Below are 27,588 nucleotides of genomic sequence, written 5' to 3' on the forward strand. Positions count from 1 at the left end.
TTATTTTATGTCTACCCCTGTTCCAGGTTTAGCAAGATGTCCTGACATCTATATTTAAGGACCAGCAATGAATCACCCATGTCCTTTTATTATGCCCCAATCAACTGGCATCCCCCAAAAAATGACAGAAACTGACCCACCAATTTTAGCAAATTTAATTTGATCTTGGAGGGATAGTAAAAGGGGTTACCTAGGATTTTCATATTGATGGCCCATCCTCAGGACCAACACCCTGCACCTCTGCTGATCACTTGTTCTGAAGTAGCTCTAGTGCCAGAAGTTGGTGTTGGAACTACCCAGTTCCATCCTTTATTTAGTGGAACAAGCTGGTTACAGATGTGCTGCTTCAATTTACTTTACTAATTAAGTCAGGCCCCTACAAAAGGATAGGCCATCAAAATACAAATAGCAGAGAAACACTTTAACTAAGGTATCCCCAAAGTGATGTGTAGAATCCCTTGTGGATCACTTGTAATTGTTGATTCTTAGAGAACACAGATATCCAGCTTTCAGAGGGTGGCCAGTAAACTGTTCACCAGCAAGTATCTAAACTATATAATGAAGGTCACGCTATGAACTATGATATTAGATTTTTTTTTTACCATTACTGTAAATCGTGCTATAAAATGACTTAAAAAATTGAAAACATCAAATCCTTATTAGGGCATTCTTACGTAGAAGAGGAGTTCCCTTATTCACAGCTAAAAGTAGTCCCACAAATCATCTCTCAACATGTAGGATCTCGCGCGTATGAATTACACAGACAGCCTATTGATTTAAAGGGGTTGGCCACTACATAGCACTAGCTGCATATGCTGAGGTCACATAGTTCAATATGAATAATTCTACTGACCTGCATGCTGACACAGAGCTCAAAAAATGACCACTCCGTCCATCAGTGGCCTCCATTCATTTACACAGGGAACACAGACTGTGAATGCGCCAGTTACCCTGTTCATTGCCAGTCTAAATAATTAGAGGAGGCCTCCATTAGCAGCCATTTTCGGAGTGCAGCTCTAGCAAGCAGCTGAGTGGACCTGCACGTAAACATGAATTCTTCATTGTGCTGCTAGTTTAATAATGGTTTAATAATGTTTATTTCTAGTTGCATGTGTGTCCTGTTCCTAGCACATGTGCAGCTAGTAAGATATAGTGGCCAACCCCTTTAAATAGTAGACATGTAATGCTCCATATGGCCTGTGGTGGCGTTCCAGAGGAATGAAATGCTTGCTGCTGACACAGATGACTCAAGTATGTAAAGGATCCCAGATACTGTGGTCAGTTTATTATCTTATGGTTCCTAACTGAAATGATGCTGCAAAGTGGGAAAACAACCCCTTTACCCTGTTAAGCCACAATGATGTAACTGTATGTCATGGATTGATTGGTTTAAGCCTATACAATGAACAGTTATGTCATGTGATCACTGGGGCACCATAAGTGCAAGCATTGACTTACAGCCAGGCTCCAACTGTAAAGACCGGGATCAAAGATAATACTGATCCAGACTACTTAACCCACTAGATGCCACTGGGGCTAACAAAGGGCTCCAGTCATGTCATGGCTGTACAGTATGTGGAATAGCCTGTTAAGTTTATACTACTGATGCACCTGCATTGAACCACATAGGCGGCACAATATGCCGCAGAGAAATGTCTTATGTGGTTGAAACATCTAGATCTAACCCAGGAACCACATTAACAATATTGCCCATATACAAGATATAACAAATCTCATGACATCTAAGCGTGCTGTGAATTTTCTTCAGATATAAGTCTATAGTGCCTTGTCATGCTGAGTATACCAAAGGATTATATCAGCTATCAAAATGATTGCAAGTCTCTGGTGAAGGTAAAACAAAATTAAATAAATGCTTATAAAGTTTATTAAAAATGTAGATTTTTTTTTATTGTTCTATTGCATAAAAGTGGTAAAACACACACATCACTGACTCTAATTTTCCAAATCTGAATTTTTGATGATTCAATTTTGGCAAACTTTTCAAAATGGCGTAAGGGGGTGTGTGCATATACATTTGCTGCCGAAAAGTGAAAATTTTTGGACCATTTATAAAAAAAAATCCTACAATGAATGTGTCTTTAAAGAATCATCGCCATAGCCATATATACGGTACGTCATTGTCATTTTACTATTACTAATGTTGGCTTGGCATTAATGAGCTTGCAATGAGTTTCAGACAGTCCTTGGAGACCCCAGAATGTCATCCACAACTTTTCAGGGCAATTGGAACACTTTTGATATGGGTCAAATTTCAGAACTAAATCAAATCGCCCAATCGATTCAGCCATATTGAATCAAATTTCAAAAAATTCACTCACCGCTTATCACAAGCTATATAATAAAGTTAACATGCTATTCAAACCACATGGTGAACAACATAACAAACACAAAAATAACAGCAAAAATAAAAATAAATGCATTTTAATTAAATAATCGATAAATCTCATGTACCCCAAAAATGGCACTGATAAAAACTACATCTGAACCCATAAAGAACAATCAGGTTTTGGAGTGCAAGGCAAGGTTCCCTTAAAGAACTGGTGAAAGGGGCAATGAGGCAGTGCAGGCTGGCGATGCAGGAAAGGATTAGGTGTTTTTTGGGGGGTAACGAGTCCACTGAGACAACTTGGGCAGATGATACACACAAGCACTTGCAAAACTAAATTCAGTCTTTCCAGGTTACACACACAGTTTTCCCAAGGCTGTATCTAGGGGTATAGGCCATAAAATGAATTCTCTCCAGTTAATCCAGGCAAAGTTCCCACTTCGGCCAAGTGGTGCAAATTATCTATTACAATACATTCCCACTTCCAATATACTACAGTGTCCAACTGTGGGGTGTAGCCAGTCTGTCTCAGAAGTATGGAAGGCTGCCTGAAAGCTCTTCCAAATGCAATGAAGAAGTTTATGGGCTGCAAAACGGATCCGCCCCATTTCCATTATGCAGTGAAATTCTCTCCTGCATAACGGAAATGGGACGGAACCGTTATGAAGCCCATAGACTTCGATTATAACGGAATGAATAACGGAATGTCTCTAAAGGCATTCCGTTATGCATTCCAACATAGAATTGCGTTATGGTCCGTGGTAATGGAATCCATAACGCAATTCTGCTTTTACCACCAAACGAAGTGTAAACAAATTTTATAACATGAAATTTGCTCATCTCTACTTACAATACTTTTGCGAGAAAGTAACCACTATATACCACACAAGACCTGCAGTTTAGCAGATGCATTGAGCCAGTCAATTTACAATTAGATTTGACCCTTGCTTAGATTATCTGCCTCATACATCTCACCTCTTGACAGGTGCCATTATTGTGGGATAATCAATGCTACTCACTCCTCCGATCAGTAGTTTCAATGTTACAGCTGATCGGTGTAGTGATATGGTATATTAATGCTGATTTATTGATCAGACCAACATTTAAAGGGGTTTTCCAGGACCTTTATACTGAGGACCTATCCTCTGGATAGGTCCTCAGTATCTGATCAGTGAGGGTCCGAGACACGGGAACTCCGCCAATCAGTTGTTTGAGAATACACCAGCACGTACAGTAGCGCAATGGCCTTCTATCAGTTGAAGTCAATGGGGCTGAGCTCAGATACCAAGCACAACTGCTATACAATGTATGGCACTGTGGTTGGTGATCTGAGAGAAGATGAGCACTGGAGCCTTCTCAAACAGGTGATGATGATGTCCCGGGTGTCAGATCCACACTGTTCAGATACTGATGACCTATCTACATGATAGGTCATCAGTATAAAACTCCCAGAAACCCTTTTTAAAGAGGAAATAGAGCTACAAGAGTCCTGGTCAATATAAGACATCACATGGAAGAGTTGCAAGTAAGTCAACCAACAACGAGAAACTCCATATGCTCGATAAGCCACATAAGTAGGAAATGCAGACCTCAAACTAGGCTCTTTAATGATCACTATAGTTGCTATGAAGTTAGTTGCACCACTTCTCATGGAGGTTCAATAAAGGCACTATGCTTTCCCATGGTTACCCTTTTACCAAGCCATAATTCAGCCACATGCATGAGATCTAAGCCACAGGGACTTGTCACAAAATGATCTGTCATACTCTTCATTGTTCCTATAAAGATAGAAGCCTTGTCCAGTCTGAACAAGTTGTAGCTAGAATATCAGGCAAAAAAACACATTTTCCGTCACTTCTCAAGTCAACTGACTCAGTACAAGGCACTTAGAATAGATTGCTGAAATTTCGTTGGGAGTTTTCCCAGTGCTGCATTTTTTTAGTTAAGGATATGTACCTATTACACTTATTCAGCTTTCTAGATTAGATTTTACACAGTTTTTTATTTCATTTTTCACTGCAACTATTTGCATTGTCTCACTTAAGAAGTAATAGTTACATTCTTATATTGCAATACAAAATTATAATGTGGCAATAATTATATTGTGGCAGTTATGCTTTTTATTGGCATGCAGCTTCCTGGAAGGTCTGTTTTCCGGGGTTTTAATGTTGATGATGTCCTATCAGGATATAACTGATTGGCGGAGGTATGACAACCAGCACCCCCACCGATCAGCTGTTTCAGAGCAGCTCAGGTGACGGAAATCATCACCAGAACTACACAGCTCCATTCAACGTATGGTGGACAGAATGCGTTGAGGCAGTACTGTTCCTATTCACTTCAATGGGAGCAGCAGTTACCAGCTCGGTCCACTAAACAGACTGCTATGTGTACTATTGCCAATAGAGCCAATGCAGAACACCTGATTGGCACTCCGAATGATATGGATGGCCTATGCTGAGGATAGGACATCGATGGCAAAATCCCCCTCCCCCTCCAAAAAAATGTTGCATTTATATTCCAACATAATGGGATGGTCCAAGGTTCATAACAAAGTTCCTTAGAGACCTCACAGTGGTCCTTCAGAGAAATCACTCTTATGTTTGACAACTTTAGATTTAGCTACAGACCATACTGCTTCAAAGTTGTTACCTACTTTAATTTGGCTACAGACCATATCTTGTTTAACCAATCTTTGATTTGGCTACACACCATACCTTGTATTACCAAAACAATGGAACCCATATCAGATTTTGCCTGGGCATTTCTTATCTATGTTTAATAAGATAAAAGTTAGATGGTATCTATTCTACACAAGGTGGACACATTCCAAAGAAAAAACTGGAATTTGGTTTGTTTGTCCTCTCCTCTGTATATAATGGAGACCAAGCGATGGGTCTGTACTTTTGACTTCATTCTAAGCTTCTCTTCCTGGAGAGAAAACCAAAATGAAAACCTTGGTATGTATTGACACATGGAAACTGTTGCTATATTGGCTGATACAAGTTACATTATTAGGGCACCGGGCCTTGTCCTACCCACCAAAATAACACCTTTCAGATTAATAGGAACGATTTGCAGTTGCAGAACTATATGCAACAAATCTGCTGCATGTAACCCGAGCGGGTTATAATGGAGATTATATTAACATAAAACTTGCAGGTAAGTCATAGAGTTGCAATGATGGCGCCATTGACGTAGGAGGTCACGTAAAGGTTATCAAAGTTTATGTGTGATCCAGATAGCTTGTTTGTATAGTGAAAATGGAAGCAGTTTACACATGTTTTTGGCTAATATTCCTAGGATTTCTACTTGTAGTCATTTAAAAAGCACTTTCACTGTAGTGTATAGAAACTTAGCTAAAAAGAAATAAATTAAATGCAAATACATTTCAAAAAGCCACACTGTGACACAGGTTGCCTTCTTGTTCACGTTTATGCTTTGGCGTACTGGTTATGGTGGATTCGTGTTGGCTGGTTGCCAGGGGAAACATGTAGTAACGGCAACCTGTGTGTGCTCTGTCTCTTCCTTGCTTTCCCCTCCCTGTTTCCTAGTTTGTGTGGGGTTAATGTCTTGGTCTTGGTGTGGTCACAAGGTGCTATATTATCCTGTTAGCTGTGGGCCTGGGGTTAAGTCTGTCTCCAGCCTTGCTGGGTGCAGGAGCTTTGCACCTGAACTGGGGTTATTCCACCTGCCCTGTCTGTGTGGCCACTTAGTAAGACATCGAGGTCACCTTGTCTGCTTCTGTGTCTGGTCTGTGACTGCCATGTTCCCCATGGGATCCAGACATCTGCTTGTCTGTGCAGCTCTGTCTGTGACTGCCATGTGTCATTCTGCATGGCGTCCAGGCATCTGCTTGTCTGTCTGTTTGGACAGCTCTGCCTGAGACCACCATGCATCCGTTCCGCATGGGGTCCAGGCAGGTGCTTGTGTGCTGGTTGCCGTTTGTCTTGTCTGTACTCTGTCTTGTGTGGTTTATTCTGGTTCCAGTATGTGTGCCTGGGTTCCAGTCCTTGTTTGTGTGGACTGCAGGTGCTTGCACCATCAGTCTCTGTAGGTAAGTAGCCAAGTGCATCAGGACCATCCTGGAGATGCAACCAGTGAACCCCTTGCTAAGTTCATCCCTACCATCTGGGGTTCTGTGAAGAACTGGGCTCACTGAGTCTCTGCCCTCTGGGTTTGGCCCCAAGAAAAACCAGTGCACTTGGTCCAGTGGTATTTTCTGTCACTGGTCCCTTACGTACACTTAGTCGAGTGGTATTTTCTGTCACTGGTCCCTTACGTGCTGATCCAGGTTTCTACCATGTCTGTATCTTGTTATTAAAGTATTCAGTTTTGCTCACTGTCTTGTCTTTGTCTCTGCTTGCTTTAGGCCTCATGCACACGACAGTATTTTTTCACGGTCCACAAAACGCGGTTCCATTGTTCCGTGATCCGCTTTTTCTTCCGTGTGTCTTCCTTGATTTTTGGAGGATCACCAGACCAGAAAAGTGAAAATAAAATCTAAGTCAAGTTTGCCTTGAAAATGATAGGAAAAAAACTGACACGGATCACGGACGCGGATGACAATCTTGTGTGCCTCCATGTTTTTTCACGGACCCATTGACTTGAATGGGTCCGCGAACAGTTGTCCGTCCAAAAAATAGGACAAGTCATATTTTTTTGACGGACAGGAAACACGGATCACGGACGCGGATGACAAACGGTGCATTTTCCGAGTTTTCAACGGACCCATTGTAAGTCAATGGGTCCGCAGAAAATCACGGAAAATGGAACAACGGACACGGATGCACACAACGGTCGTGTGCATGAGGCCTTAGTGTGTTTGCCTGAGATGTTCAAGCGGTCGGTAGGTCCCTTGCTAGAACATGACACCCTGTTTATCTGAGAATATACATACCATATATCAAAACAGTCAAAACAAAATTTGCAAGCCGTTCTACTTTAGTGTGAATTCGCAAATTTAAGGAATAAGCAACCATAAATGTATCAACTTTTTTTGGTACTTTTAGTAAGCATTTCTCTTAATAAAACTAAAAAAAGAATACAATTCTGTTAAATGGTATCAAAGGGGTTGTCTCATCTGGAACATTGACGACATTTCACTAGGATATGTCACCAGTGTCACATAGATGAGGGACCCACCTCTGGGACAAGCACTGATCTCCAGAATGGAGCTCCCAAATAAATAAATGGAGTGCAGCTGCCTATCATTTATTTCTATAGGAGTGCCAAAACTTGCTGAGTGGTGCTTGTCTATTTTCAGAAGTTCCATAGAAACGAATGAAGAGCGCACTGCACAAACATGGCCACCACTCCATTCACTTCCATGGAAATGCCATAAATAGTCGAGCTGGCGCTAGGCTATTTTCTGCACTTGCATAGAAATAAATGGACGGCGCCCCCCACATGCACAATGTACTACTCTCATTCTCTTTAGGAGCTTTATTCTAGAGATAGGTGTGGGTCTCAGAGATCACAAAAAAAAAATGCACAAAAATTATTTTGCTAGCAAAACAAATAAAATACATTAAGGTCTTTATACAAATAAAATCACTAAAAAAAGTGTCAGGTCATTAACAACTGAAGAGCTCTAGTCCTTAAGTGGTTAAGTATACACTAGATATTAGAAGGTAATAAAATTAAATGAATACTGTGCATATTTCTCTCTTTCAGGTGATTTTCGCTGCTCTCCTTGGATCTCTGATTGCTACTGATGTAAGAATCCTTAAATTCTTCATATCTGTTAGTCATGTATTTATACATGGAATGTGGCTCCGGTTTTGTTCTAGAATTTCTTGGTTCTTTTTATTTCCTATGGAGAACAGTTGTGTTAACTTTGAGCTGATGTGTACTTACCAGCTATCCCTTGGTAGGCTCTGATTGTCACACTATTCTTGTTCTGCTTTGATATTATAGAAGATTGTGAGTAACTTTCCAACATTCTCCTATAGAACATCAATGTTAATAATCAAGGTAACGATGGAGGCAATGTGCATCAGACGGTGAATATCAACAACCAGGACCAAGTGGCCAACATTCATAATCTAAATGGCTGGGACTCCTGGGACTCCATCTGTGACTACGGGAAAGTAAGTACCTGTCTGACCCGGGCAACTTTACTTTCTTCATACAGTATAATAAGGACAATTTATTATTGTATACATAGTGCCATACAAGATACGTTTAGTAGGAGCCTTGTCCACACCAATTTATATTTCATAAGCAATAGGGAAAAGATAAATGAAGTCACAAATAGAATGTGCAGCTCTGGTCATCTCAGATGGAGACAGTGCTGGACAACAGGAGCCAGGTAACATGCTTGTCAATAGAGAGGAGTTTTCAGTGAGAGGATTGGAGAATGAGGGAGGAAGTTCCCCAGGAGAGAGGAAGCACAAGAGAAGTCTTACATATAAGATACATTTTAAAGGGCATGTGTCAGCAGATTTGTCCCTATGACACTGGCTGACCTGTTACATGTGCCCTTGGCAGCTGAAGGCATCTGTGTTGGTCCCATGTTCATATGTGCCCGCATTTCTGAGAAAAATGATATTTGGATACATGCAAATGAGCCTCTAGGAGCAACAGATGTATCACAGTTACACCTAGAGAATCAGCTCTTTCTGCAACTGCCACAATGTGCCATTGCCTGGCCCTGTCAATCAAAGTGGAGAGGGTGCGGCAGTTGCAGAAAGAGCAGAACCTCTAGAAGTAATGGAAATTCCCCCGTTGCACCTAGAGGCTCATTTGCATATAATAAAAAATCATTGTGGCAGCTGAAGGCATCTGTGTTGGTCCCATATAGAGTTGAGCGAACACCTGGATGTTCGGGTTCGAGAAGTTCGGCCGAACATCCCGGAAATGTTCGGGTTCGGGATCCGAACCCGATCCGAACTTCGTCCCGAACCCGAACCCCATTGAAGTCAATGGGGACCCGAACTTTTCGGCACTAAAAAGGCTGTAAAACAGCCCAGGAAAGAGCTAGAGGGCTGCAAAAGGCAGCAACATGTAGGTAAATCCCCTGCAAACAAATGTGGATAGGGAAATGAATTAAAATAAAAATTAAATAAATAAAAATTAACCAAAATCAATTGGAGAGAGGTTCCATAGCAGAGAATCTGGCTTCCCGTCACCCACCACTGGAACAGTCCATTCTCAGATATTTAGGCCCCGGCACCCAGGCAGAGGAGAGAGGTCCCGTAACAGAGAATCTGTCTTCATGTCAGCAGAGAATTAGTCTGCATGTCATAGCAGAGAATGAGGCTTCACGTCAGCCACCACTGCAACAGTCCATTGGCATATATTTAGGCCCAGCACCCAGGCAGAGGAGGGAGGTCCCGTAACAGAGAATCTGTCTTCATGTCAGCAGAGAATTAGTCTGCATGTCATAGCAGAGAATGAGGCTTCACGTCAGCCACCACTGCAACAGTCCATTGGCATATATTTAGGCCCAGCACACACACAGGCAGAGGAGAGAGGTCCCGTAACAGAGAATCTGGCTTCATGTCAGCAGAGAATCAGTCTGCATGTCATAGCAGAGAATGAGGCTTCACGTCAGCCACCACTGCAACAGTCCATTGGCATATATTTAGGCCCAGCACACACACAGGCAGAGGAGAGAGGTCCCGTAACAGAGAATCTGGCTTCATGTCAGCAGAGAATCAGTCTGCATGTCATAGCAGAGAATGAGGCTTCACGTCAGCCACCACTGCAACAGTCCATTGGCATATATTTAGGCCCAGCACCCAGGCAGAGGAGGGAGGTCCCGTAACAGAGAATCTGTCTTCATGTCAGCAGAGAATTAGTCTGCATGTCATAGCAGAGAATGAGGCTTCACGTCAGCCACCACTGCAACAGTCCATTGGCATATATTTAGGCCCAGCACACACACAGGCAGAGGAGAGAGGTCCCGTAACAGAGAATCTGGCTTCATGTCAGCAGAGAATCAGTCTGCATGTCATAGCAGAGAATGAGGCTTCACGTCAGCCACCACTGCAACAGTCCATTGGCATATATTTAGGCCCAGCACACACACAGGCAGAGGAGAGAGGTCCCGTAACAGAGAATCTGGCTTCATGTCAGCAGAGAATCAGTCTGCATGTCATAGCAGAGAATGAGGCTTCACGTCAGCCACCACTGCAACAGTCCATTGGCATATATTTAGGCCCAGCACCCAGGCAGAGGAGGGAGGTCCCGTAACAGAGAATCTGTCTTCATGTCAGCAGAGAATTAGTCTGCATGTCATAGCAGAGAATGAGGCTTCACGTCAGCCACCACTGCAACAGTCCATTGGCATATATTTAGGCCCAGCACCCAGGCAGAGGAGGGAGGTCCCGTAACAGAGAATCTGTCTTCATGTCAGCAGAGAATTAGTCTGCATGTCATAGCAGAGAATGAGGCTTCACGTCAGCCACCACTGGAACAGTCCATTCTCAGATATTTAGGCCCCGGCACCCAGGCAGAGGAGAGAGGTCCCGTAACAGAGAATCTGTCTTCATGTCAGCAGAGAATTAGTCTGCATGTCATAGCAGAGAATGAGGCTTCACGTCAGCCACCACTGCAACAGTCCATTGGCATATATTTAGGCCCAGCACCCAGGCAGAGGAGAGAGGTCCCGTAACAGACAATCTGGCTTCATGTCAGCAGAGAATCAGTCTTCATATCATAGCAGAGAATCAGGCTTCACGTCACCCACCACTGTAAGAGTCAATTTTCATAAATTTAGGCCCAGAACCCAGGCAGAGGAGAAAGGTCCCGTAACAGACAATCTGGCTTCATGTCAGCAGAGAATCAGTCTTCATATCATAGCAGAGAATCAGGCTTCACGTCACCCACCACTGTAAGAGTCAATTTTCATAAATTTAGGCCCAGAACCCAGGCAGAGGAGAAAGGTCCCGTAACAGACAATCTGGCTTCATGTCAGCAGAGAATCAGTCTTCATATCATAGCAGAGAATCAGGCTTCACGTCACCCACCACTGTAAGAGTCAATTTTCATAAATTTAGGCCCAGAACCCAGGCAGAGGAGAAAGGTCCCGTAACAGACAATCTGGCTTCATGTCAGCAGAGAATCAGTCTTCATATCATAGCAGAGAATCAGGCTTCACGTCACCCACCACTGTAAGAGTCAATTTTCATAAATTTAGGCCCAGAACCCAGGCAGAGGAGAAAGGTCCCGTAACAGACAATCTGGCTTCATGTCAGCAGAGAATCAGTCTTCATATCATAGCAGAGAATCAGGCTTCACGTCACCCACCACTGTAAGAGTCAATTTTCATAAATTTAGGCCCAGAACCCAGGCAGAGGAGAAAGGTCCCGTAACAGACAATCTGGCTTCATGTCAGCAGAGAATCAGTCTTCATATCATAGCAGAGAATCAGGCTTCACGTCACCCACCACTGTAAGAGTCAATTTTCATAAATTTAGGCCCAGAACCCAGGCAGAGGAGAAAGGTCCCGTAACAGACAATCTGGCTTCATGTCAGCAGAGAATCAGTCTTCATATCATAGCAGAGAATCAGGCTTCACGTCACCCACCACTGTAAGAGTCAATTTTCATAAATTTAGGCCCAGAACCCAGGCAGAGGAGAAAGGTCCCGTAACAGACAATCTGGCTTCATGTCAGCAGAGAATCAGTCTTCATATCATAGCAGAGAATCAGGCTTCACGTCACCCACCACTGTAAGAGTCAATTTTCATAAATTTAGGCCCAGAACCCAGGTAGAGGAGAAAGGTCCCGTAACAGACAATCTGGCTTCATGACAGCAGAGAATCAGTCTGCATGTCATAGCAGAGAATCAGGCTTCACGTCAGCCACCACTGCAACAGTCCATTGTCATAAATTTAGGCCCAGCACCCAGGCAGAGGAGAGAGGTCCCGTAACAGACAATCTGGCTTCATGTCAGCAGAGAATTAGTCTGCATGTCATAGCAGAGAATCAGGCTTCATGTCAGCCACCACTGCAACAGTCCATTGGCATATATTTAGGCCTAGCACACAGGCAGAGGAGAGGTTCATTCAACTTTGGGTAGCATCGCAATATAATGGTAAAATGAAAATAAAAATAGGATTGAATGAGGAAGTGCCCTGGAGTCCAATAATATATGGTTATGGGGAGGTAGTTAATGTCTAATCTGGACAAGGGACGGACAGGTCCTGTGGGATCCATGCCTGGTTCATTTTTATGAACGTCAGCTTGTCCACATTGGCTGTAGACAGGCGGCTGCGTTTGTCTGTAATGACGCCCCCTGCCGTGCTGAATACACGTTCAGACAAAACGCTGGCTGCCGGGCAGGCCAGCACCTCCAAGGCATAAAAGGCTAGCTCTGGCCACGTGGACAATTTAGAGACCCAGAAGTTGAATGGGGCCGAACCATCAGTCAGTACGTGGAGGGGTGTGCACACGTACTGTTCCACCATGTTAGTAAAATGTTGCCTCCTGCTAACACGTTGCGTATCAGGTGGTGGTGCAGTTAGCTGTGGCGTGTTGACAAAAGTTTTCCACATCTCTGCCATGCTAACCCTGCCCTCAGAGGAGCTGGCCGTGACACAGCTGCCTTGGCGACCTCTTGCTCCTCCTCTGCCTTGGCCTTGGGCTTCCACTTGTTCCCCTGTGACATTTGGGAATGCTCTCAGTAGCGCGTCTACCAACGTGCGCTTGTACTCGCGCATCTTCCTATCACGCTCCAGTGCAGGAAGTAAGGTGGGCACATTGTCTTTGTAGCGTGGATCCAGCAGGGTGGCAACCCAGTAGTCCGCACAGGTTAAAATGTGGGCAACTCTGCTGTCGTTGCGCAGGCACTGCAGCATGTAGTCGCTCATGTGTGCCAGGCTGCCCAGGGGTAAGGACAAGCTGTCCTCTGTGGGAGGCGTATCGTCATCGTCCTGCCTTTCCCCCCAGCCACGCACCAGTGATGGACCCGAGCTGCGTTGGGTGCCACCCCGCTGTGACCATGCTTCATCCTCATCCTCCTCCACCTCCTCCTCATCCTCGTCCTCCTCGTCCTCCAGTAGTGGGCCCTGGCTGGCCACATTTGTACCTGGCCTCTGCTGTTGCAAAAAACCTCCCTCTGAGTCACTTCGAAGAGACTGGCCTGAAAGTGCTAAAAATGACCCCTCTTCCTCATCCTCCTCCTCCTCCTCCTGGGCCACCTCCTGTTCCATCATCGCCCTAAGTGTTTTCTCAAGGAGACATAGAAGTGGTATTGTAACGCTGATAACGGTGTCATCGCCACTGGCCATGTTGGTGGAGTACTCGAAACAGCGCAACAGGGCACACAGGTCTCGCATGGAGGCCCAGTCATTGGTGGTGAAGTGGTGCTGTTCTGTAGTGCGACTGACCCGTGCGTGCTGCAGCTGAAACTCCACTATGGCCTGCTGCTGCTCGCACAGTCTGTCCAGCATGTGCAAGGTGGAGTTCCACCTGGTGGGCACGTCGCATATGAGGCGGTGAGCGGGAAGGCCGAAGTTACGCTGTAGCGCAGACAGGCGAGCAGCAGCAGGATGTGAACGCCGGAAGCGCGAACAGACGGCCCGCACTTTATGCAGCAGCTCTGACATGTCGGGGTAGTTGTGAATGAACTTCTGCACCACCAAATTCAGCACATGCGCCAAGCAAGGGATGTGCGTCAAATTGGCTAGTCCCAGAGCTGCAACGAGATTTCGCCCATTATCACACACCACCAGGCCGGGCTTGAGGCTCACCGGCAGCAACCACTCGTCGGTCTGTTGTTCTATACCCCGCCACAACTCCTGTGCGGTGTGGGGCCTGTCCCCCAAACATATGAGTTTCAGAATGGCCTGCTGACGTTTACCCCGGGCTGTGCTGAAGTTGGTGGTGAAGGTGTGTGGCTGACTGGATGAGCAGGTGGAAGAAGAGGAGGAGGAAGCCGAGAAGGAGGAGGTGGCAACAGGAGGCAAAGAATGTTGCCCTGCGATCCTTGGCGGCGGAAGGACGTGCGCCAAACAGCTCTCCGCCTGGGGCCCAGCTGCCACTACATTTACCCAGTGTGCAGTTAGGGAGATATAGCGTCCCTGGCCGTGCTTACTGGTCCACGTATCTGTGGTTAGGTGGACCTTGCTACAGATGGCGTTGCGCAGTGCACACTTGATTTTATCGGATACTTGGTTGTGCAGGGAAGGCACGGCTCTCTTGGAGAAGTAGTGCCGGCTGGGAACAACATACTGTGGGACAGCAAGCGACATGAGCTGTTTGAAGCTGTCTGTGTCCACCAGCCTAAATGACAGCATTTCATAGGCCAGTAGTTTAGAAATGCTGGCATTCAGGGCCAGGGATCGAGGGTGGCTAGGTGGGAATTTACGCTTTCTATCAAATGTTTGTGAGATGGAGAGCTGAACGCTGGCGTGTGACATGGTTGAGACGCTTGGTGACGGAGGTGGTGGTGGTGGTGTTGGTGGTACATCCCCTGTTTGCTGGGCGGCAGGTGCCAACGTTCCTCCAGAGGCGGAGGAAGAGGCCGAGGCGGCAGCAGCAGAATAGGCCGAGGCGGCAGCAGCAGAAGAGGTAGCAGGGGGAGCCTGAGTGACTTCCTTGGTTTTAAGGTGTTTACTCCACTGCAGTTCATGCTTTGCATGCAGGTGCCTGGTCATGCAGGTTGTGCTCAGGTTCAGAACGTTAATGCCTCGCTTCAGGCTCTGATGGCACAGCGTGCAAACCACTCGGGTCTTGTCGTCAGCACATTGTTTGAAGAAGTGCCATGCCAGGGAACTCCTTGAAGCTGCCTTTGGGGTGCTCGGTCCCAGATGGCGGCGGTCAGTAGCAGGCGGAGTCTCTTGGCGGCGGGTGTTCTGCTTTTGCCCACTGCTCCCTCTTTTGCTACGCTGTTGGCTCGGTCTCACCACTGCCTCTTCCTCCGAACTGTGAAAGTCAGTGGCACGACCTTCATTCCATGTGGGGTCTAGGACCTCATCGTCCCCTGCATCGTCTTCCACCCAGTCTTGATCCCTGACCTCCTGTTCAGTCTGCACACTGCAGAAAGACGCAGCAGTTGGCACCTGTGTTTCGTCATCATCAGAGACATGCTGAGGTGGTATTCCCATGTCCTCATCATCAGGAAACATAAGTGGTTGTGCGTCAGTGCATTCTATGTCTTTCACCGCTGGGGAAGGGCTAGGTGGATGCCCTTGGGAAACCCTGCCAGCGGAGTCTTCAAACAGCATAAGAGACTGCTGCATAACTTGAGGCTGAGACAGTTTCCCTGGTATGCATGGGGGTGATGTGACAGACTGATGGGGTTGGTTTTCAGGCGCCATCTGTGCGCTTTCTGCAGAAGACTGGGTGGGAGATAATGTGAACGTGCTGGATCCACTGTCGGCCACCCAATTGACTAATGCCTGTACCTGCTCAGGCCTTACCATCCTTAGAACGGCATTGGGCCCCACCATATATCGCTGTAAATTCTGGCGGCTACTGGGACCTGAAGTAGTTGGTACACTAGGACGTGTGGATGTGGCAGAACGGCCACGTCCTCTCCCAGCACCAGAGGGTCCACTAACACCACCACGACCATGTCCACGTCCGCGTCCCTTACTAGATGTTTTTCTCATTGTTATGGTTCACCACAACAACAAATATATTATTTGGCCCAATGTATTGTATTCAAATTCAGCGGGATATAAATTTGAGGCCTAGTATTTAGGCGCTGGGTGACCGGTATGGATTTAGTGACAGAATTAGACTTGGAAATGCACAGAAGCGTGTGTGTGTGAAGTTATTCTGAATGACCCAATGTGCACCTTGAATATTATATACCCTTTTAGGGATAGATTTCAAATAGCTCTGATATAGCAGAAACCACTAAATTATGAAATTGCTAAATTGGGAATTGTACTTCAACCCAGAACAAAAAATGTGCTTTGACGGACACTAAATATCTTGCCCAGCAACAACAGTACAACGGTGGGTAACGAGAGATTTAGAGGGAATTAAATTTGAGGCCTAGTATTTAGGCGCTGGGTCACCGGTATGGATTTAGTGACAGAATTAGACTTGGAAATACACAGTAGCGGGTGTGTGTGAAGTTATTCTGAATGACCCTATGTGCACCTTCAATATTATATACCCTTTTAGGGATAGATTTCAAATAGCTCTGATATAGCAGAAACCACTAAATTATGAAATTGCTAAATTGGGAATTGTACTTCAACCCAGAACAAAAAATGTGCTTTGACGGACACTAAATATCTTGCCCAGCAACAACAGTACAGCGGTGGGTAACGAGAGATTTAGAGGGAATTAAATTTGAGGCCTAGTATTTAGGCGCTGGGTCACCGGTATGGATTTAGTGACAGAATTAGACTTGGAAATGCACAGAAGCGTGTGTGTGAAGTTATTCTGAATGACCCAATGTGCACCTTCAATATTATATACCCTTTTTGGGATAGATTTCAAATAGCTCTGATATAGCAGGAACCACTAAATTATGAAATTGCTAAATTGGGAATTGTACTTCAACCCAGAACAAAAAATGTGCTTTGACGGACACTAAATATCTTGCCCAGCAACAACAGTACAACGGTGGGTAACGAGAGATTTAGAGGGAATTAAATTTGAGGCCTAGTATTTAGGCGCTGGGTCACCGGTATGGATTTAGTGACAGAATTAGACTTGGAAATACACAGTAGCGGGTGTGTGTGAAGTTATTCTGAATGACCCTATGTGCACCTTCAATATTATATACCCTTTTAGGGATAGATTTCAAATAGCTCTGATATAGCAGAAACCACTAAATTATGAAATTGCTAAATTGGGAATTGTACTTCAACCCAGAACAAAAAATGTGCTTTGACGGACACTAAATATCTTGCCCAGCAACAACAGTACAGCGGTGGGTAACGAGAGATTTAGAGGGAATTAAATTTGAGGCCTAGTATTTAGGCGCTGGGTCACCGGTATGGATTTAGTGACAGAATTAGACTTGGAAATGCACAGAAGCGTGTGTGTGAAGTTATTCTGAATGACCCAATGTGCACCTTCAATATTATATACCCTTTTTGGGATAGATTTCAAATAGCTCTGATATAGCAGGAACCACTAAATTATGAAATTGCTAAATTGGGAATTGTACTTCAACCCAGAACAAAAAATGTGCTTTGACGGGCACTAAATAACTTTCCCAGCTACAACAGGACAACGGTAACGAGAGATTTAGAGGGATTTAAATTTGAGGCCTAGTATTTAGGCGCTGGGTGACAGGTATGGGTTTAGTGACAGAATTAGACTTGGAAATACACAGTAGCGGGTGTGTGTGAAGTTATTCTGAATGACCCTATGTGCACCTTCAATATTATATACCCTTTTAGGGATAGATTTCAAATAGCTCTGATATAGCAGAAACCACTAAATTATGAAATTGCTAAATTGGGAATTGTACTTCAACCCAGAACAAAAAATGTGCTTTGACGGACACTAAATATCTTGCCCAGCAACAACAGTACACCGGTGGGTAACGAGAGATTTAGAGGGAATTAAATTTGAGGCCTAGTATTTAGGCGCTGGGTCACCGGTATGGATTTAGTGACAGAATTAGACTTGGAAATACACAGTAGCGGGTGTGTGTGAAGTTATTCTGAATGACCCTATGTGCACCTTCAATATTATATACCCTTTTTGGGATAGATTTCAAATAGCTCTGATATAGCAGGAACCACTAAATTATGAAATTGCTAAATTGGGAATTGTACTTCAACCCAGAACAAAAAATGTGCTTTGACGGGCACTAAATAACTTTCCCAGCTACAACAGGACAACGGTAACGAGAGATTTAGAGGGATTTAAATTTGAGGCCTAGTATTTAGGCGCTGGGTGACAGGTATGGGTTTAGTGACAGAATTAGACTTGGAAATACACAGTAGCGGGTGTGTGTGAAGTTATTCTGAATGACCCTATGTGCACCTTCAATATTATATACCCTTTTTGGGATAGATTTCAAATAGCTCTGATATAGCAGAAACCACTAAATTATGAAATTGCTAAATTGGGAATTGTACTTCAACCCAGAACAAAAATGTGCTTTGACGGACACTAAATATCTTGCCCAGCAACAACAGTACAGCGGTGGGTAACGAGAGATTTAGAGGGAATTAAATTTGAGGCCTAGTATTTAGGCGCTGGGTCACCGGTATGGATTTAGTGACAGAATTAGACTTGGAAATACACAGTAGCGGGTGTGTGTGAAGTTACTCTGAATGACCCTATGTGCACCTTCAATATTATATACCCTTTTTGGGATAGATTTCAAAGAGCTCTGATATAGCAGGAACCACTAAATTATGAAATTGCTAAATTGGGAATTGTATTTCAACCCAGAACAAGAAATGTGCTTGAACGGACACTAAATAACTCGCCCAGCTACAGCACTAGGGACAGATTTAGCTGGATATAAATTTGAGGCCTAGTATTTAGGCGCTGGGTGACAGGTATGGGTTTAGTGACAGAATTAGACTTGGAAATACACAGTAGCGGGTGTGTGTGAAGTTATTCTGAATGACCCTATGTGCACCTTCAATATTATATACCCTTTTAGGGATAGATTTCAAATAGCTCTGATATAGCAGAAACCACTAAATTATGAAATTGCTAAATTGGGAATTGTACTTCAACCCAGAACAAAAAATGTGCTTTGACGGACACTAAATATCTTGCCCAGCAACAACAGTACAGCGGTGGGTAACGAGAGATTTAGAGGGAATTAAATTTGAGGCCTAGTATTTAGGCGCTGGGTCACCGGTATGGATTTAGTGACAGAATTAGACTTGGAAATACACAGTAGCGGGTGTGTGTGAAGTTATTCTGAATGACCCTATGTGCACCTTCAATATTATATACCCTTTTTGGGATAGATTTCAAATAGCTCTGATATAGCAGGAACCACTAAATTATGAAATTGCTAAATTGGGAATTGTACTTCAACCCAGAACAAAAAATGTGCTTTGACGGGCACTAAATAACTTTCCCAGCTACAACAGGACAACGGTAACGAGAGATTTAGAGGGATTTAAATTTGAGGCCTAGTATTTAGGCGCTGGGTGACAGGTATGGGTTTAGTGACAGAATTAGACTTGGAAATACACAGTAGCGGGTGTGTGTGAAGTTATTCTGAATGACCCTATGTGCACCTTCAATATTATATACCCTTTTTGGGATAGATTTCAAATAGCTCTGATATAGCAGAAACCACTAAATTATGAAATTGCTAAATTGGGAATTGTACTTCAACCCAGAACAAAAAATGTGCTTTGACGGACACTAAATATCTTGCCCAGCAACAACAGTACACCGGTGGGTAACGAGAGATTTAGAGGGAATTAAATTTGAGGCCTAGTATTTAGGCGCTGGGTCACCGGTATGGATTTAGTGACAGAATTAGACTTGGAAATACACAGTAGCGGGTGTGTGTGAAGTTATTCTGAATGACCCTATGTGCACCTTCAATATTATATACCCTTTTTGGGATAGATTTCAAATAGCTCTGATATAGCAGGAACCACTAAATTATGAAATTGCTAAATTGGGAATTGTACTTCAACCCAGAACAAAAAATGTGCTTTGACGGGCACTAAATAACTTTCCCAGCTACAACAGGACAACGGTAACGAGAGATTTAGAGGGATTTAAATTTGAGGCCTAGTATTTAGGCGCTGGGTGACAGGTATGGGTTTAGTGACAGAATTAGACTTGGAAATACACAGTAGCGGGTGTGTGTGAAGTTATTCTGAATGACCCTATGTGCACCTTCAATATTATATACCCTTTTTGGGATAGATTTCAAATAGCTCTGATATAGCAGAAACCACTAAATTATGAAATTGCTAAATTGGGAATTGTACTTCAACCCAGAACAAAAAATGTGCTTTGACGGACACTAAATATCTTGCCCAGCAACAACAGTACAGCGGTGGGTAACGAGAGATTTAGAGGGAATTAAATTTGAGGCCTAGTATTTAGGCGCTGGGTCACCGGTATGGATTTAGTGACAGAATTAGACTTGGAAATACACAGTAGCGGGTGTGTGTGAAGTTACTCTGAATGACCCTATGTGCACCTTCAATATTATATACCCTTTTTGGGATAGATTTCAAAGAGCTCTGATATAGCAGGAACCACTAAATTATGAAATTGCTAAATTGGGAATTGTATTTCAACCCAGAACAAGAAATGTGCTTGAACGGACACTAAATAACTCGCCCAGCTACAGCACTAGGGACAGATTTAGCTGGATATAAATTTGAGGCCTAGTATTTAGGCGCTGGGTGACCGGTATGGATTTAGTGACAGAATTAGACTGGGATATGGCCAAAAAATGAACAGACTATTGCTGGTTAAATGCACTTGGTGTGACAGCTTCACCCTGATGTAGGCTTTAGCCAAAAAACAACCACACCATTGAGGGTTAAATGCACTTGGTGACAGGCGCAGCTTGCCCCTGATTTTGTATATGGCCAAAAAATGAACAGACTATTGCTGGTTAAATGCACTTGGTGTGACAGCTTCACCCTGATGTAGGCTTTAGCCAAAAAACAACCACACCATTGAGGGTTAAATGCACTTGGTGACAGGCGCAGCTTGCCCCTGATTTTGTATATGGCCAAAAAATGAACAGACTATTGCTGGTTAAATGCACTTGTTGTGACAGCTTCACCCTGATGTAGGCTTTAGCCAAAAAACAACCACACCATTGAGGGTTAAATGCACTTGGTGACAGGCGCAGCTTGCCCCTGATTTTGTATATGGCCAAAAAATGAACAGACTATTGCTGGTTAAATGCACTTGGTGTCACAGCTTCACCCTGATGTAGGCTTTAGCCAAAAAACAACCACACCATTGAGGGTTAAATGCACTTGGTCGCAGCTTGTGCTGGCGCACCACAAGACACAAAATGGCCGCCGATCACCCCAGAAAAATGAGACTGACAAACGGTCTGTGCAGCCTAAAAACAGTGAGCAATTGAGGATCAGCAGCTCAATGATCCACAGCTGCAGATCGATCAGTTAATCAAGTCCTTTGGAGGAGTTAATCTGCCTAATCTCGCCCTACTGTCGCAGCCGCAACCTCTCCCTACGCTAATCAGAGCAGAGTGACGGGCGGCGCTATGTGACTCCAGCTTAAATAGAGGCTGGGTCACATGGTGCTCTGGCCAATCACAGCCATGCCAATAGTAGGCATGGCTGTGATGGCCTCTTGGGGCAAGTAGTATGACGCTTGTTGATTGGCTGCTTTGCAGCCTTTCAAAAAGCGCCAAGAAAGCGTCACAAAAGCGCGAAGAAAGCGACGAACACCGAACCCGAACCCGGACTTTTACGAAAATGTCCGGGTTCGGGTCCGTGTCACGGACACCCCAAAATTCGGTACGAACCCGAACTATACAGTTCGAGTTCGCTCATCCCTAGTCCCATAGTCATATATGCCTGCATTGCTGAGAAAAATGATGTTTTGATTGACAGGGCCAGGCAATGGCACATTGAGCCAGTTGTAGAGAGAGCAGAGCCTCTAGGTGTAATGGTAACGCCCCGTTGCTCCTAGAGGCTAATTAGCATATATCCAAACATCATTTTTCTCAGCAATGTGGACATATATGAACAAGGGAGGAACACAGATGTCTTCAGCTGCCAAGTGCACATGTAACAGGTCAGCCAGCTTCATAGGGACAAATCTGCTGACAGATGCCCTTTAAGTATTATGGTTTATTGAGATTATTATGATTAAGTTTTAGTTTGAGTTGTATGGACTGGATGATAAAAAATATTAGGTTCATGTGAATGGAAACAAGAATAATTCATTTCACTGAAAGCAAGCACAGAATTGTCGAATTAGTGGTGGTAGGGGATGGGGATATCAAAGGCCATGTGCCAGTCCTTTGCATATTTATGCACAAGCAGTGGTGGCGGACAGTGCTTACTGGGAGGAACAGTGCTTACTGGGAGGTGTGAGACCTCCTGCAGCCGGCAGTTATATTATAATTTATACCAGAACCTGCAAAACTACCATTGCCTTGCTTTTCTGAGACATACATTGTGGTATCCACATCTTTTGGTCCCCATCCAAGTAAATGCAAATCGGATGCGGAAAAAATATACAGTAGTGTGCATAAGCTATAAGACTGGAGTATGAAATTCTTGTGTTGAAATGCTGCTGCCTACAGTTACAAGAAAAAGTATGTGAACCCTTGGATTTAATAACTGGTTGAACCTCCTTTGGCAGCAATAACTTCAACCAAACGTTTCCTGTAGTGGCAGATCAGACGTGCACAACGGTCAGGAGTAATTCTTGACCATTCCTCTTTACAGAACTGTCAGTTAAGCAATATTCTTGGGATGTCTGGTGTGAATCGCTTTCTTGAGGTCATGCCACAGCATTTCAATCGGGTTGAGGTCAGGACTCTGACTGGGCCACTCCAGAAGGCATATTTTCTTCTGTTTAAGCCATTCTGTTGTTGATTTACTTCTATGCTTTGGGTCGTTGTCCTGTTGCAACACCCATCTTCTGTTGAGCTTCAGCTGGTGGAGGATGGCTTTAAGTTCTCCTGCAAAATGTCTTGATAAAGAAATGTCTTAATAAACTTGGGAATTCATTTTTGCTTCGATGATAGCAATCCATCCAAGACCTGACGTAGCAAAGCAGCCCCAAACCATGATGCCCCCACCACCATACTTCACAGTTGGGTTGAGGTTTTGATGTTGGTGTGCTGTGCCTCTTTTTCTCCACACATAGTGTTGTGTGTTTCTTCCAAACAACTCAACTTTGGTTTCATCTGTCCACAGAATATTTTGCCAGTACTGCTGTGGAACATCCAGGTGCTCTTGTGCAAACTGTAAACGTGCAGCAATGTTTTTTTTGGACAGCAGTGGCTTCCTGGTATCCTCCCATGAAATCCATTCTTGTTTAGTGTTTTTTATCGTAGATTCGCTAACAGGGATGTTAGCATATGCCAGAGACTTTTGTAAGTCTTTAGCTGACACTCTAGGATTCTTCTTCACCTCATTGAGCAGTCTACGCTGTGCTCTTGCAGTCATCTTTACAGGACGGCCACTCCTAGGGAGAGTAGCAGCATTGCTGAACTTTCTCCATTTATAGACAATTTGTCTTACCGTGGACTGATGAACAGCAAGGCTTTTGGAGATACTTTTATAACCCTTTCCAGCTTTATGCAAGTCAACAATTCTTAATCGTAGGTCTTCTGAGAGCTCTTTTGTGCGAGGCATCATTCACATCAGGCAAGGCTTCTTGTGAAAAGCAAACCCAGAACTGGTGTGTGTTTTTTATAGGGCAGCTGTAACCAACACCTCCAATATCATCTCATTGATTGGATTCCAGTTGGCTGACACCTCACTCCAATTAGCTTTTTGAGATGTCATTAGTCTAGGGGTTCACATACTTTTTCCACCTGCACTGTGAATGTTTACATGGTATGTTCAATAAAAACATGGTAACATTTAATTCTTTGTGTGTTATTAGTTTAAGCAGACTGTGATTGTCTATTGTTGTGATGAAGATCAGATCACATTTTATGACCAATTTGTGCAGAAATCCATATCATTAAAAAAAGGGTTCACATACGTTTTCATGCAACTGTATGTAGCACTCATTTATATTTAATTCCTCTCAATTAGGGTTTGTCCACACCTACTGCGAAAAAAACATAGAGAAATTTGCAAATCCACACTATATTTGGATTTTTTATTGCAGATCTTGGTGCTTCAGATTTCACCCTGCAACATTAAAAGGGTAAAATCTGCAGTAAAATTCTGTACAAAGAATTTATTTTAAAATCTGCAGTGCTGTTAAGTTTTTCACAGGGTGTGGATGAGATATGTTAAAATCTCATCTACTTTGCTGAGGATTTCCCACCCATCAATATAAAAAAAAAAAAAAAAAAACTGCTACATCTGGGCATAGCCTTAGACTATTTAAAACATGTACGATAGTAATGCAATGACTGGATTTGTAATCTGTTTCAATCTTTTTCTAATAAAGGGAGTATTTGCAACACGACTGTATGGAAAGAAGATGTGCGTGGTGACAAAGATCGATAAGACTGTTTTCCCCAGCCTGGAAGTCCTTAAACAGAATCCCGTAAGGAGTTCAATCATTTGCTGTTATATTATTGAGACTAGAAATATTAGGGGCAATTTATCATGAGAGGGTGGGATACTTGAAGTCAGTTTTACTTGAGTCTGCCTTGGAGTATTTTGCACCCAATTTATCAAGCACTGTTTGTTAAATCTGGCTCATCTTTAAACCTGACACTTGTGTCTAGAAATGCTACTCTAGTTTTCTGCACTAACCCCCTACTGGTGTGGCTTTGGAGTCCCAGTGATAAATCTGGAGTGAAACTCATTTACATAGCTATCAACATCCACTTCCCCACCTACTTTGCAAAACTGGTGGTTTAAAAATGCAAAAAGCCCTATTTTGTGACTTTTTGAAGACAGAATCCTGCAGTGTAAGGCGTGATAAATTTCCCCCATTGGGTTTATGATCAATGGCAATTCATGTATCAATGACTGTGTAACTTTCTATCCAATGCTTCAATTTTGGTGGGTGGAGTACACAGATAATGGGGAAGGGAAGCAGAGCGAAGATACAAATTGGGCATTTTCAGGTTCTTGACACCATACTTCTAACCACCCAGGATGGGATGTACTGGTGCCCCCCTATTTTCATGGCTTCAGTACATTTTCAGTCCTTTCTTTGCTAACATTGGTACAGCAGCGGCGCAACGTCCCACCGTAGGTTCTGTCACCAGCAAGTGCTTTTTGACTTAGGCCTCACACACACGACATGTCAGTATTTCCATCCACAAACCATCTTCCCTTTCCCATCAATAGAAATAACTATTTTCATTGCAATTCAGACCAGAGTAGGACACGCTCTATAATTTGTGGAATAGCAACAGATGTACGCCTAAAATTAGGCCCTGTTTTATCAAACTGACTATTTTGGAGTAAATGCTGAATTTCCTTTAATTTTACTTGTAAGAAAATTTTATCAATTGTATGCAATAAGCCAAAGTATTTTTTTGCTCCTGCTAAGTCAGCTTCAGAAATCCACCTGTTTGTGGACGTTTCTGTGGTTTTTGACCTTATTTATGATAGCGGATTATCAAAAAAAAATTGTCTCATCTGCTCTCCACTTCTGACCTGCCGTAGCTGTGGCAGGTGAAAATAAGTCAGAATGCGTTAATTTAGCCTGGGCTAAATTCAATAAGTGCTGTGCACCACTTTCATAAGTGTTGATATGTAAAATATGGCATATATAGGTTTAAATAAAATAAAAAAATATATATATATTTATATTTAATAAAAAGCATAATTACATAACCCCACAAATTTGGCACTTCCAACAAACAGTACTTTTAATGCAGTTAAGAGTTAAGGTAAAACAAAGGAGCAAAAAAAAAAAGTCATAATTCTGCATTAAACAACAATTTTCTCTTAAACTAATTTATATGTATCTCTAAATGGTACATACAGAAAATACTAATTGTCCGACAAAAAAAACAACACCCCATTCACACATGTGCTGCCTTTATGGTAAGTACACACTTGTTATTGTTGGACTATATGAATGCACATTTTCAATAAATCAATAAAACAGACATGTAAGGAGAAGTGACAGATCTTCTTTGAATACTTTTTTCCAAGTAGTATTACTTTGTGTTGAGAATGTACAGAGAAGTGTACGTGACATTGGCAATAAAGGAATGTACCACTGAGCCTCTGCAGTCGTGTGCCACTTGGGGACAAGCCACTGCTGAGGCCAGTGAATGGCTCTAGCGCTGTACATGACCACAGGCAGGACGTCCACAGGAGACTGGGGATGGGAACTCCAACGTTGAAATGGTGGCCATTGAAGAGGTGATTGGGTTTCTTTTGTTTATTTTAAACACATTCCGGGCCTTCATTGATTTTAGCTTGGGGATTGGGCGATCCCTTTAATTTGTTCTAACATTACATGTGTACATTACATTTTTTTTTCCATGTTTAGGTCAAGACCACAACACAGCTCTTCAAGTTTAACATTAATAACGTTCCCATTGCTAACATTGGCATTTATGGTGCCCATGTTGAAGCCCTGTGTCATGGAATCCCATCCTACACTGCTGATGCAAACCAAGGTGAGGTCAGAGGCCTTAATCCCTAATGTTAACACCGACTAGCTTCTAAATGTATGGCAGGAACTTACTGCAGTTTCCAGGTGGATGCATTTAGAGAACCCTTAGATGGGCTCAGTTTCTAGTAGTCATCCTTATATTACATCCAATCAATAATGAATTAATGATGAGATATGGAGGACCAGTGGTAGGATGCAAAGTACATCCTGAAGACGTAGATAAACCTCCAACACGTTTGGCTTTAGCATGTCTACATCCTCTCCACCCTTTATGTAAATCCCTGTGTCTGAACTTTTCCATGAAATATTAAAAGCTTGGATTTTTTTTATGCACAGTACATCCAGACATTATAACCAACTGTCTGTTCTATTTCAACCCATCGGACAGCTGGAAGGCCAATATTGAGCGCATGATGTAATTCAATGCACATTTACAAGTCTACTTTCAAGGCCACTTCCGGTCACATTGCTGGGGGTGCTCTGCTGGTTTATGGGACACAGGAATTCATTGTAATAGTGTAGTTTGCAAATCCTCCACTTGTATGAAGAGCAAGAGAATGTGATAGTGTGATATTATTGTAATTTTCCTTGTAAGATCCTGTGTGTATGGGCTTCTATACCTACTAGAAAGTATAGAATCACATAAAGAAACATCATTTCAAGACTATACAGAATGTTAAAAGTAAAAAGGAAAACGATGAAATGTACTGTAATATTAAACTGTTCTCCTTATTATCTTTCTTCTCTTCATTAGTGGAGGAGTATTATGAATATTGTGACCCCAAAAGCATCGTCGTAATTTTAGGCATCAGTTTCTGTTTTTAATCCAGTACGGCACCTCTACGTCATAGCAAGTTCATTGCATTTTCTGTTTGGATCTTTCTTTTTCTATAAATAAAGCATTTATATCAATGTATTTTTGTATCTTATGTTTTGTATCAAAATGATAAAATAGATTAAAGCGGTTGTCCACAACTATATACACTCATTGACCCCCAAAAAATATAACGCACTAAAAATGATTGGTTCAATGAAACTTTCTATGTGTGAATGTAAGGATGATATCAGCAGCACCCAATCATTTACACTGGGGATGAACAACGCATGTGCTTG

At 43.2% G+C, this 27,588-nt stretch overlaps 1 protein-coding gene across 1 annotated transcript; it reads left to right on the forward strand.

Moving 5' to 3' along the window:
• The first annotated feature begins 1,791 nt into the window (after window positions 1-1,791).
• On the forward strand, window positions 1,792-27,320 carry LOC122925663 (gastrokine-1-like). Its single transcript, XM_044277013.1, has 6 exons — window positions 1,792-1,851; window positions 8,024-8,065; window positions 8,302-8,439; window positions 24,337-24,435; window positions 26,350-26,479; window positions 27,230-27,320. Exons 1-6 carry the CDS (start codon window positions 1,792-1,794, stop codon window positions 27,298-27,300), a joined length of 540 nt encoding a protein of 179 aa, XP_044132948.1. The 3' UTR covers window positions 27,301-27,320.
• The last annotated feature ends 268 nt before the right edge of the window (window positions 27,321-27,588 follow it).

This window comes from Bufo gargarizans, chromosome 2 (assembly GCF_014858855.1).
Source record: "Bufo gargarizans isolate SCDJY-AF-19 chromosome 2, ASM1485885v1, whole genome shotgun sequence".
Classification (NCBI taxonomy): Eukaryota; Metazoa; Chordata; class Amphibia; order Anura; family Bufonidae; genus Bufo; species Bufo gargarizans.

Bases quoted from the DNA above. Each gene is read 5' to 3' on its own strand.
- LOC122925663 (XM_044277013.1), top strand. From the start codon at position 1,792: ATGCTGAGTATACCAAAGGATTATATCAGCTATCAAAATGATTGCAAG. The intron at 1,852-8,023 runs GTAAAACAAAAT...TCTCTCTTTCAG, and splicing joins ATTGCAAGTCTCTGGTGAAG to GTGATTTTCGCTGCTCTCCT. The intron at 26,480-27,229 runs GTGAGGTCAGAG...TCTCTTCATTAG, and splicing joins CACTGCTGATGCAAACCAAG to TGGAGGAGTATTATGAATAT.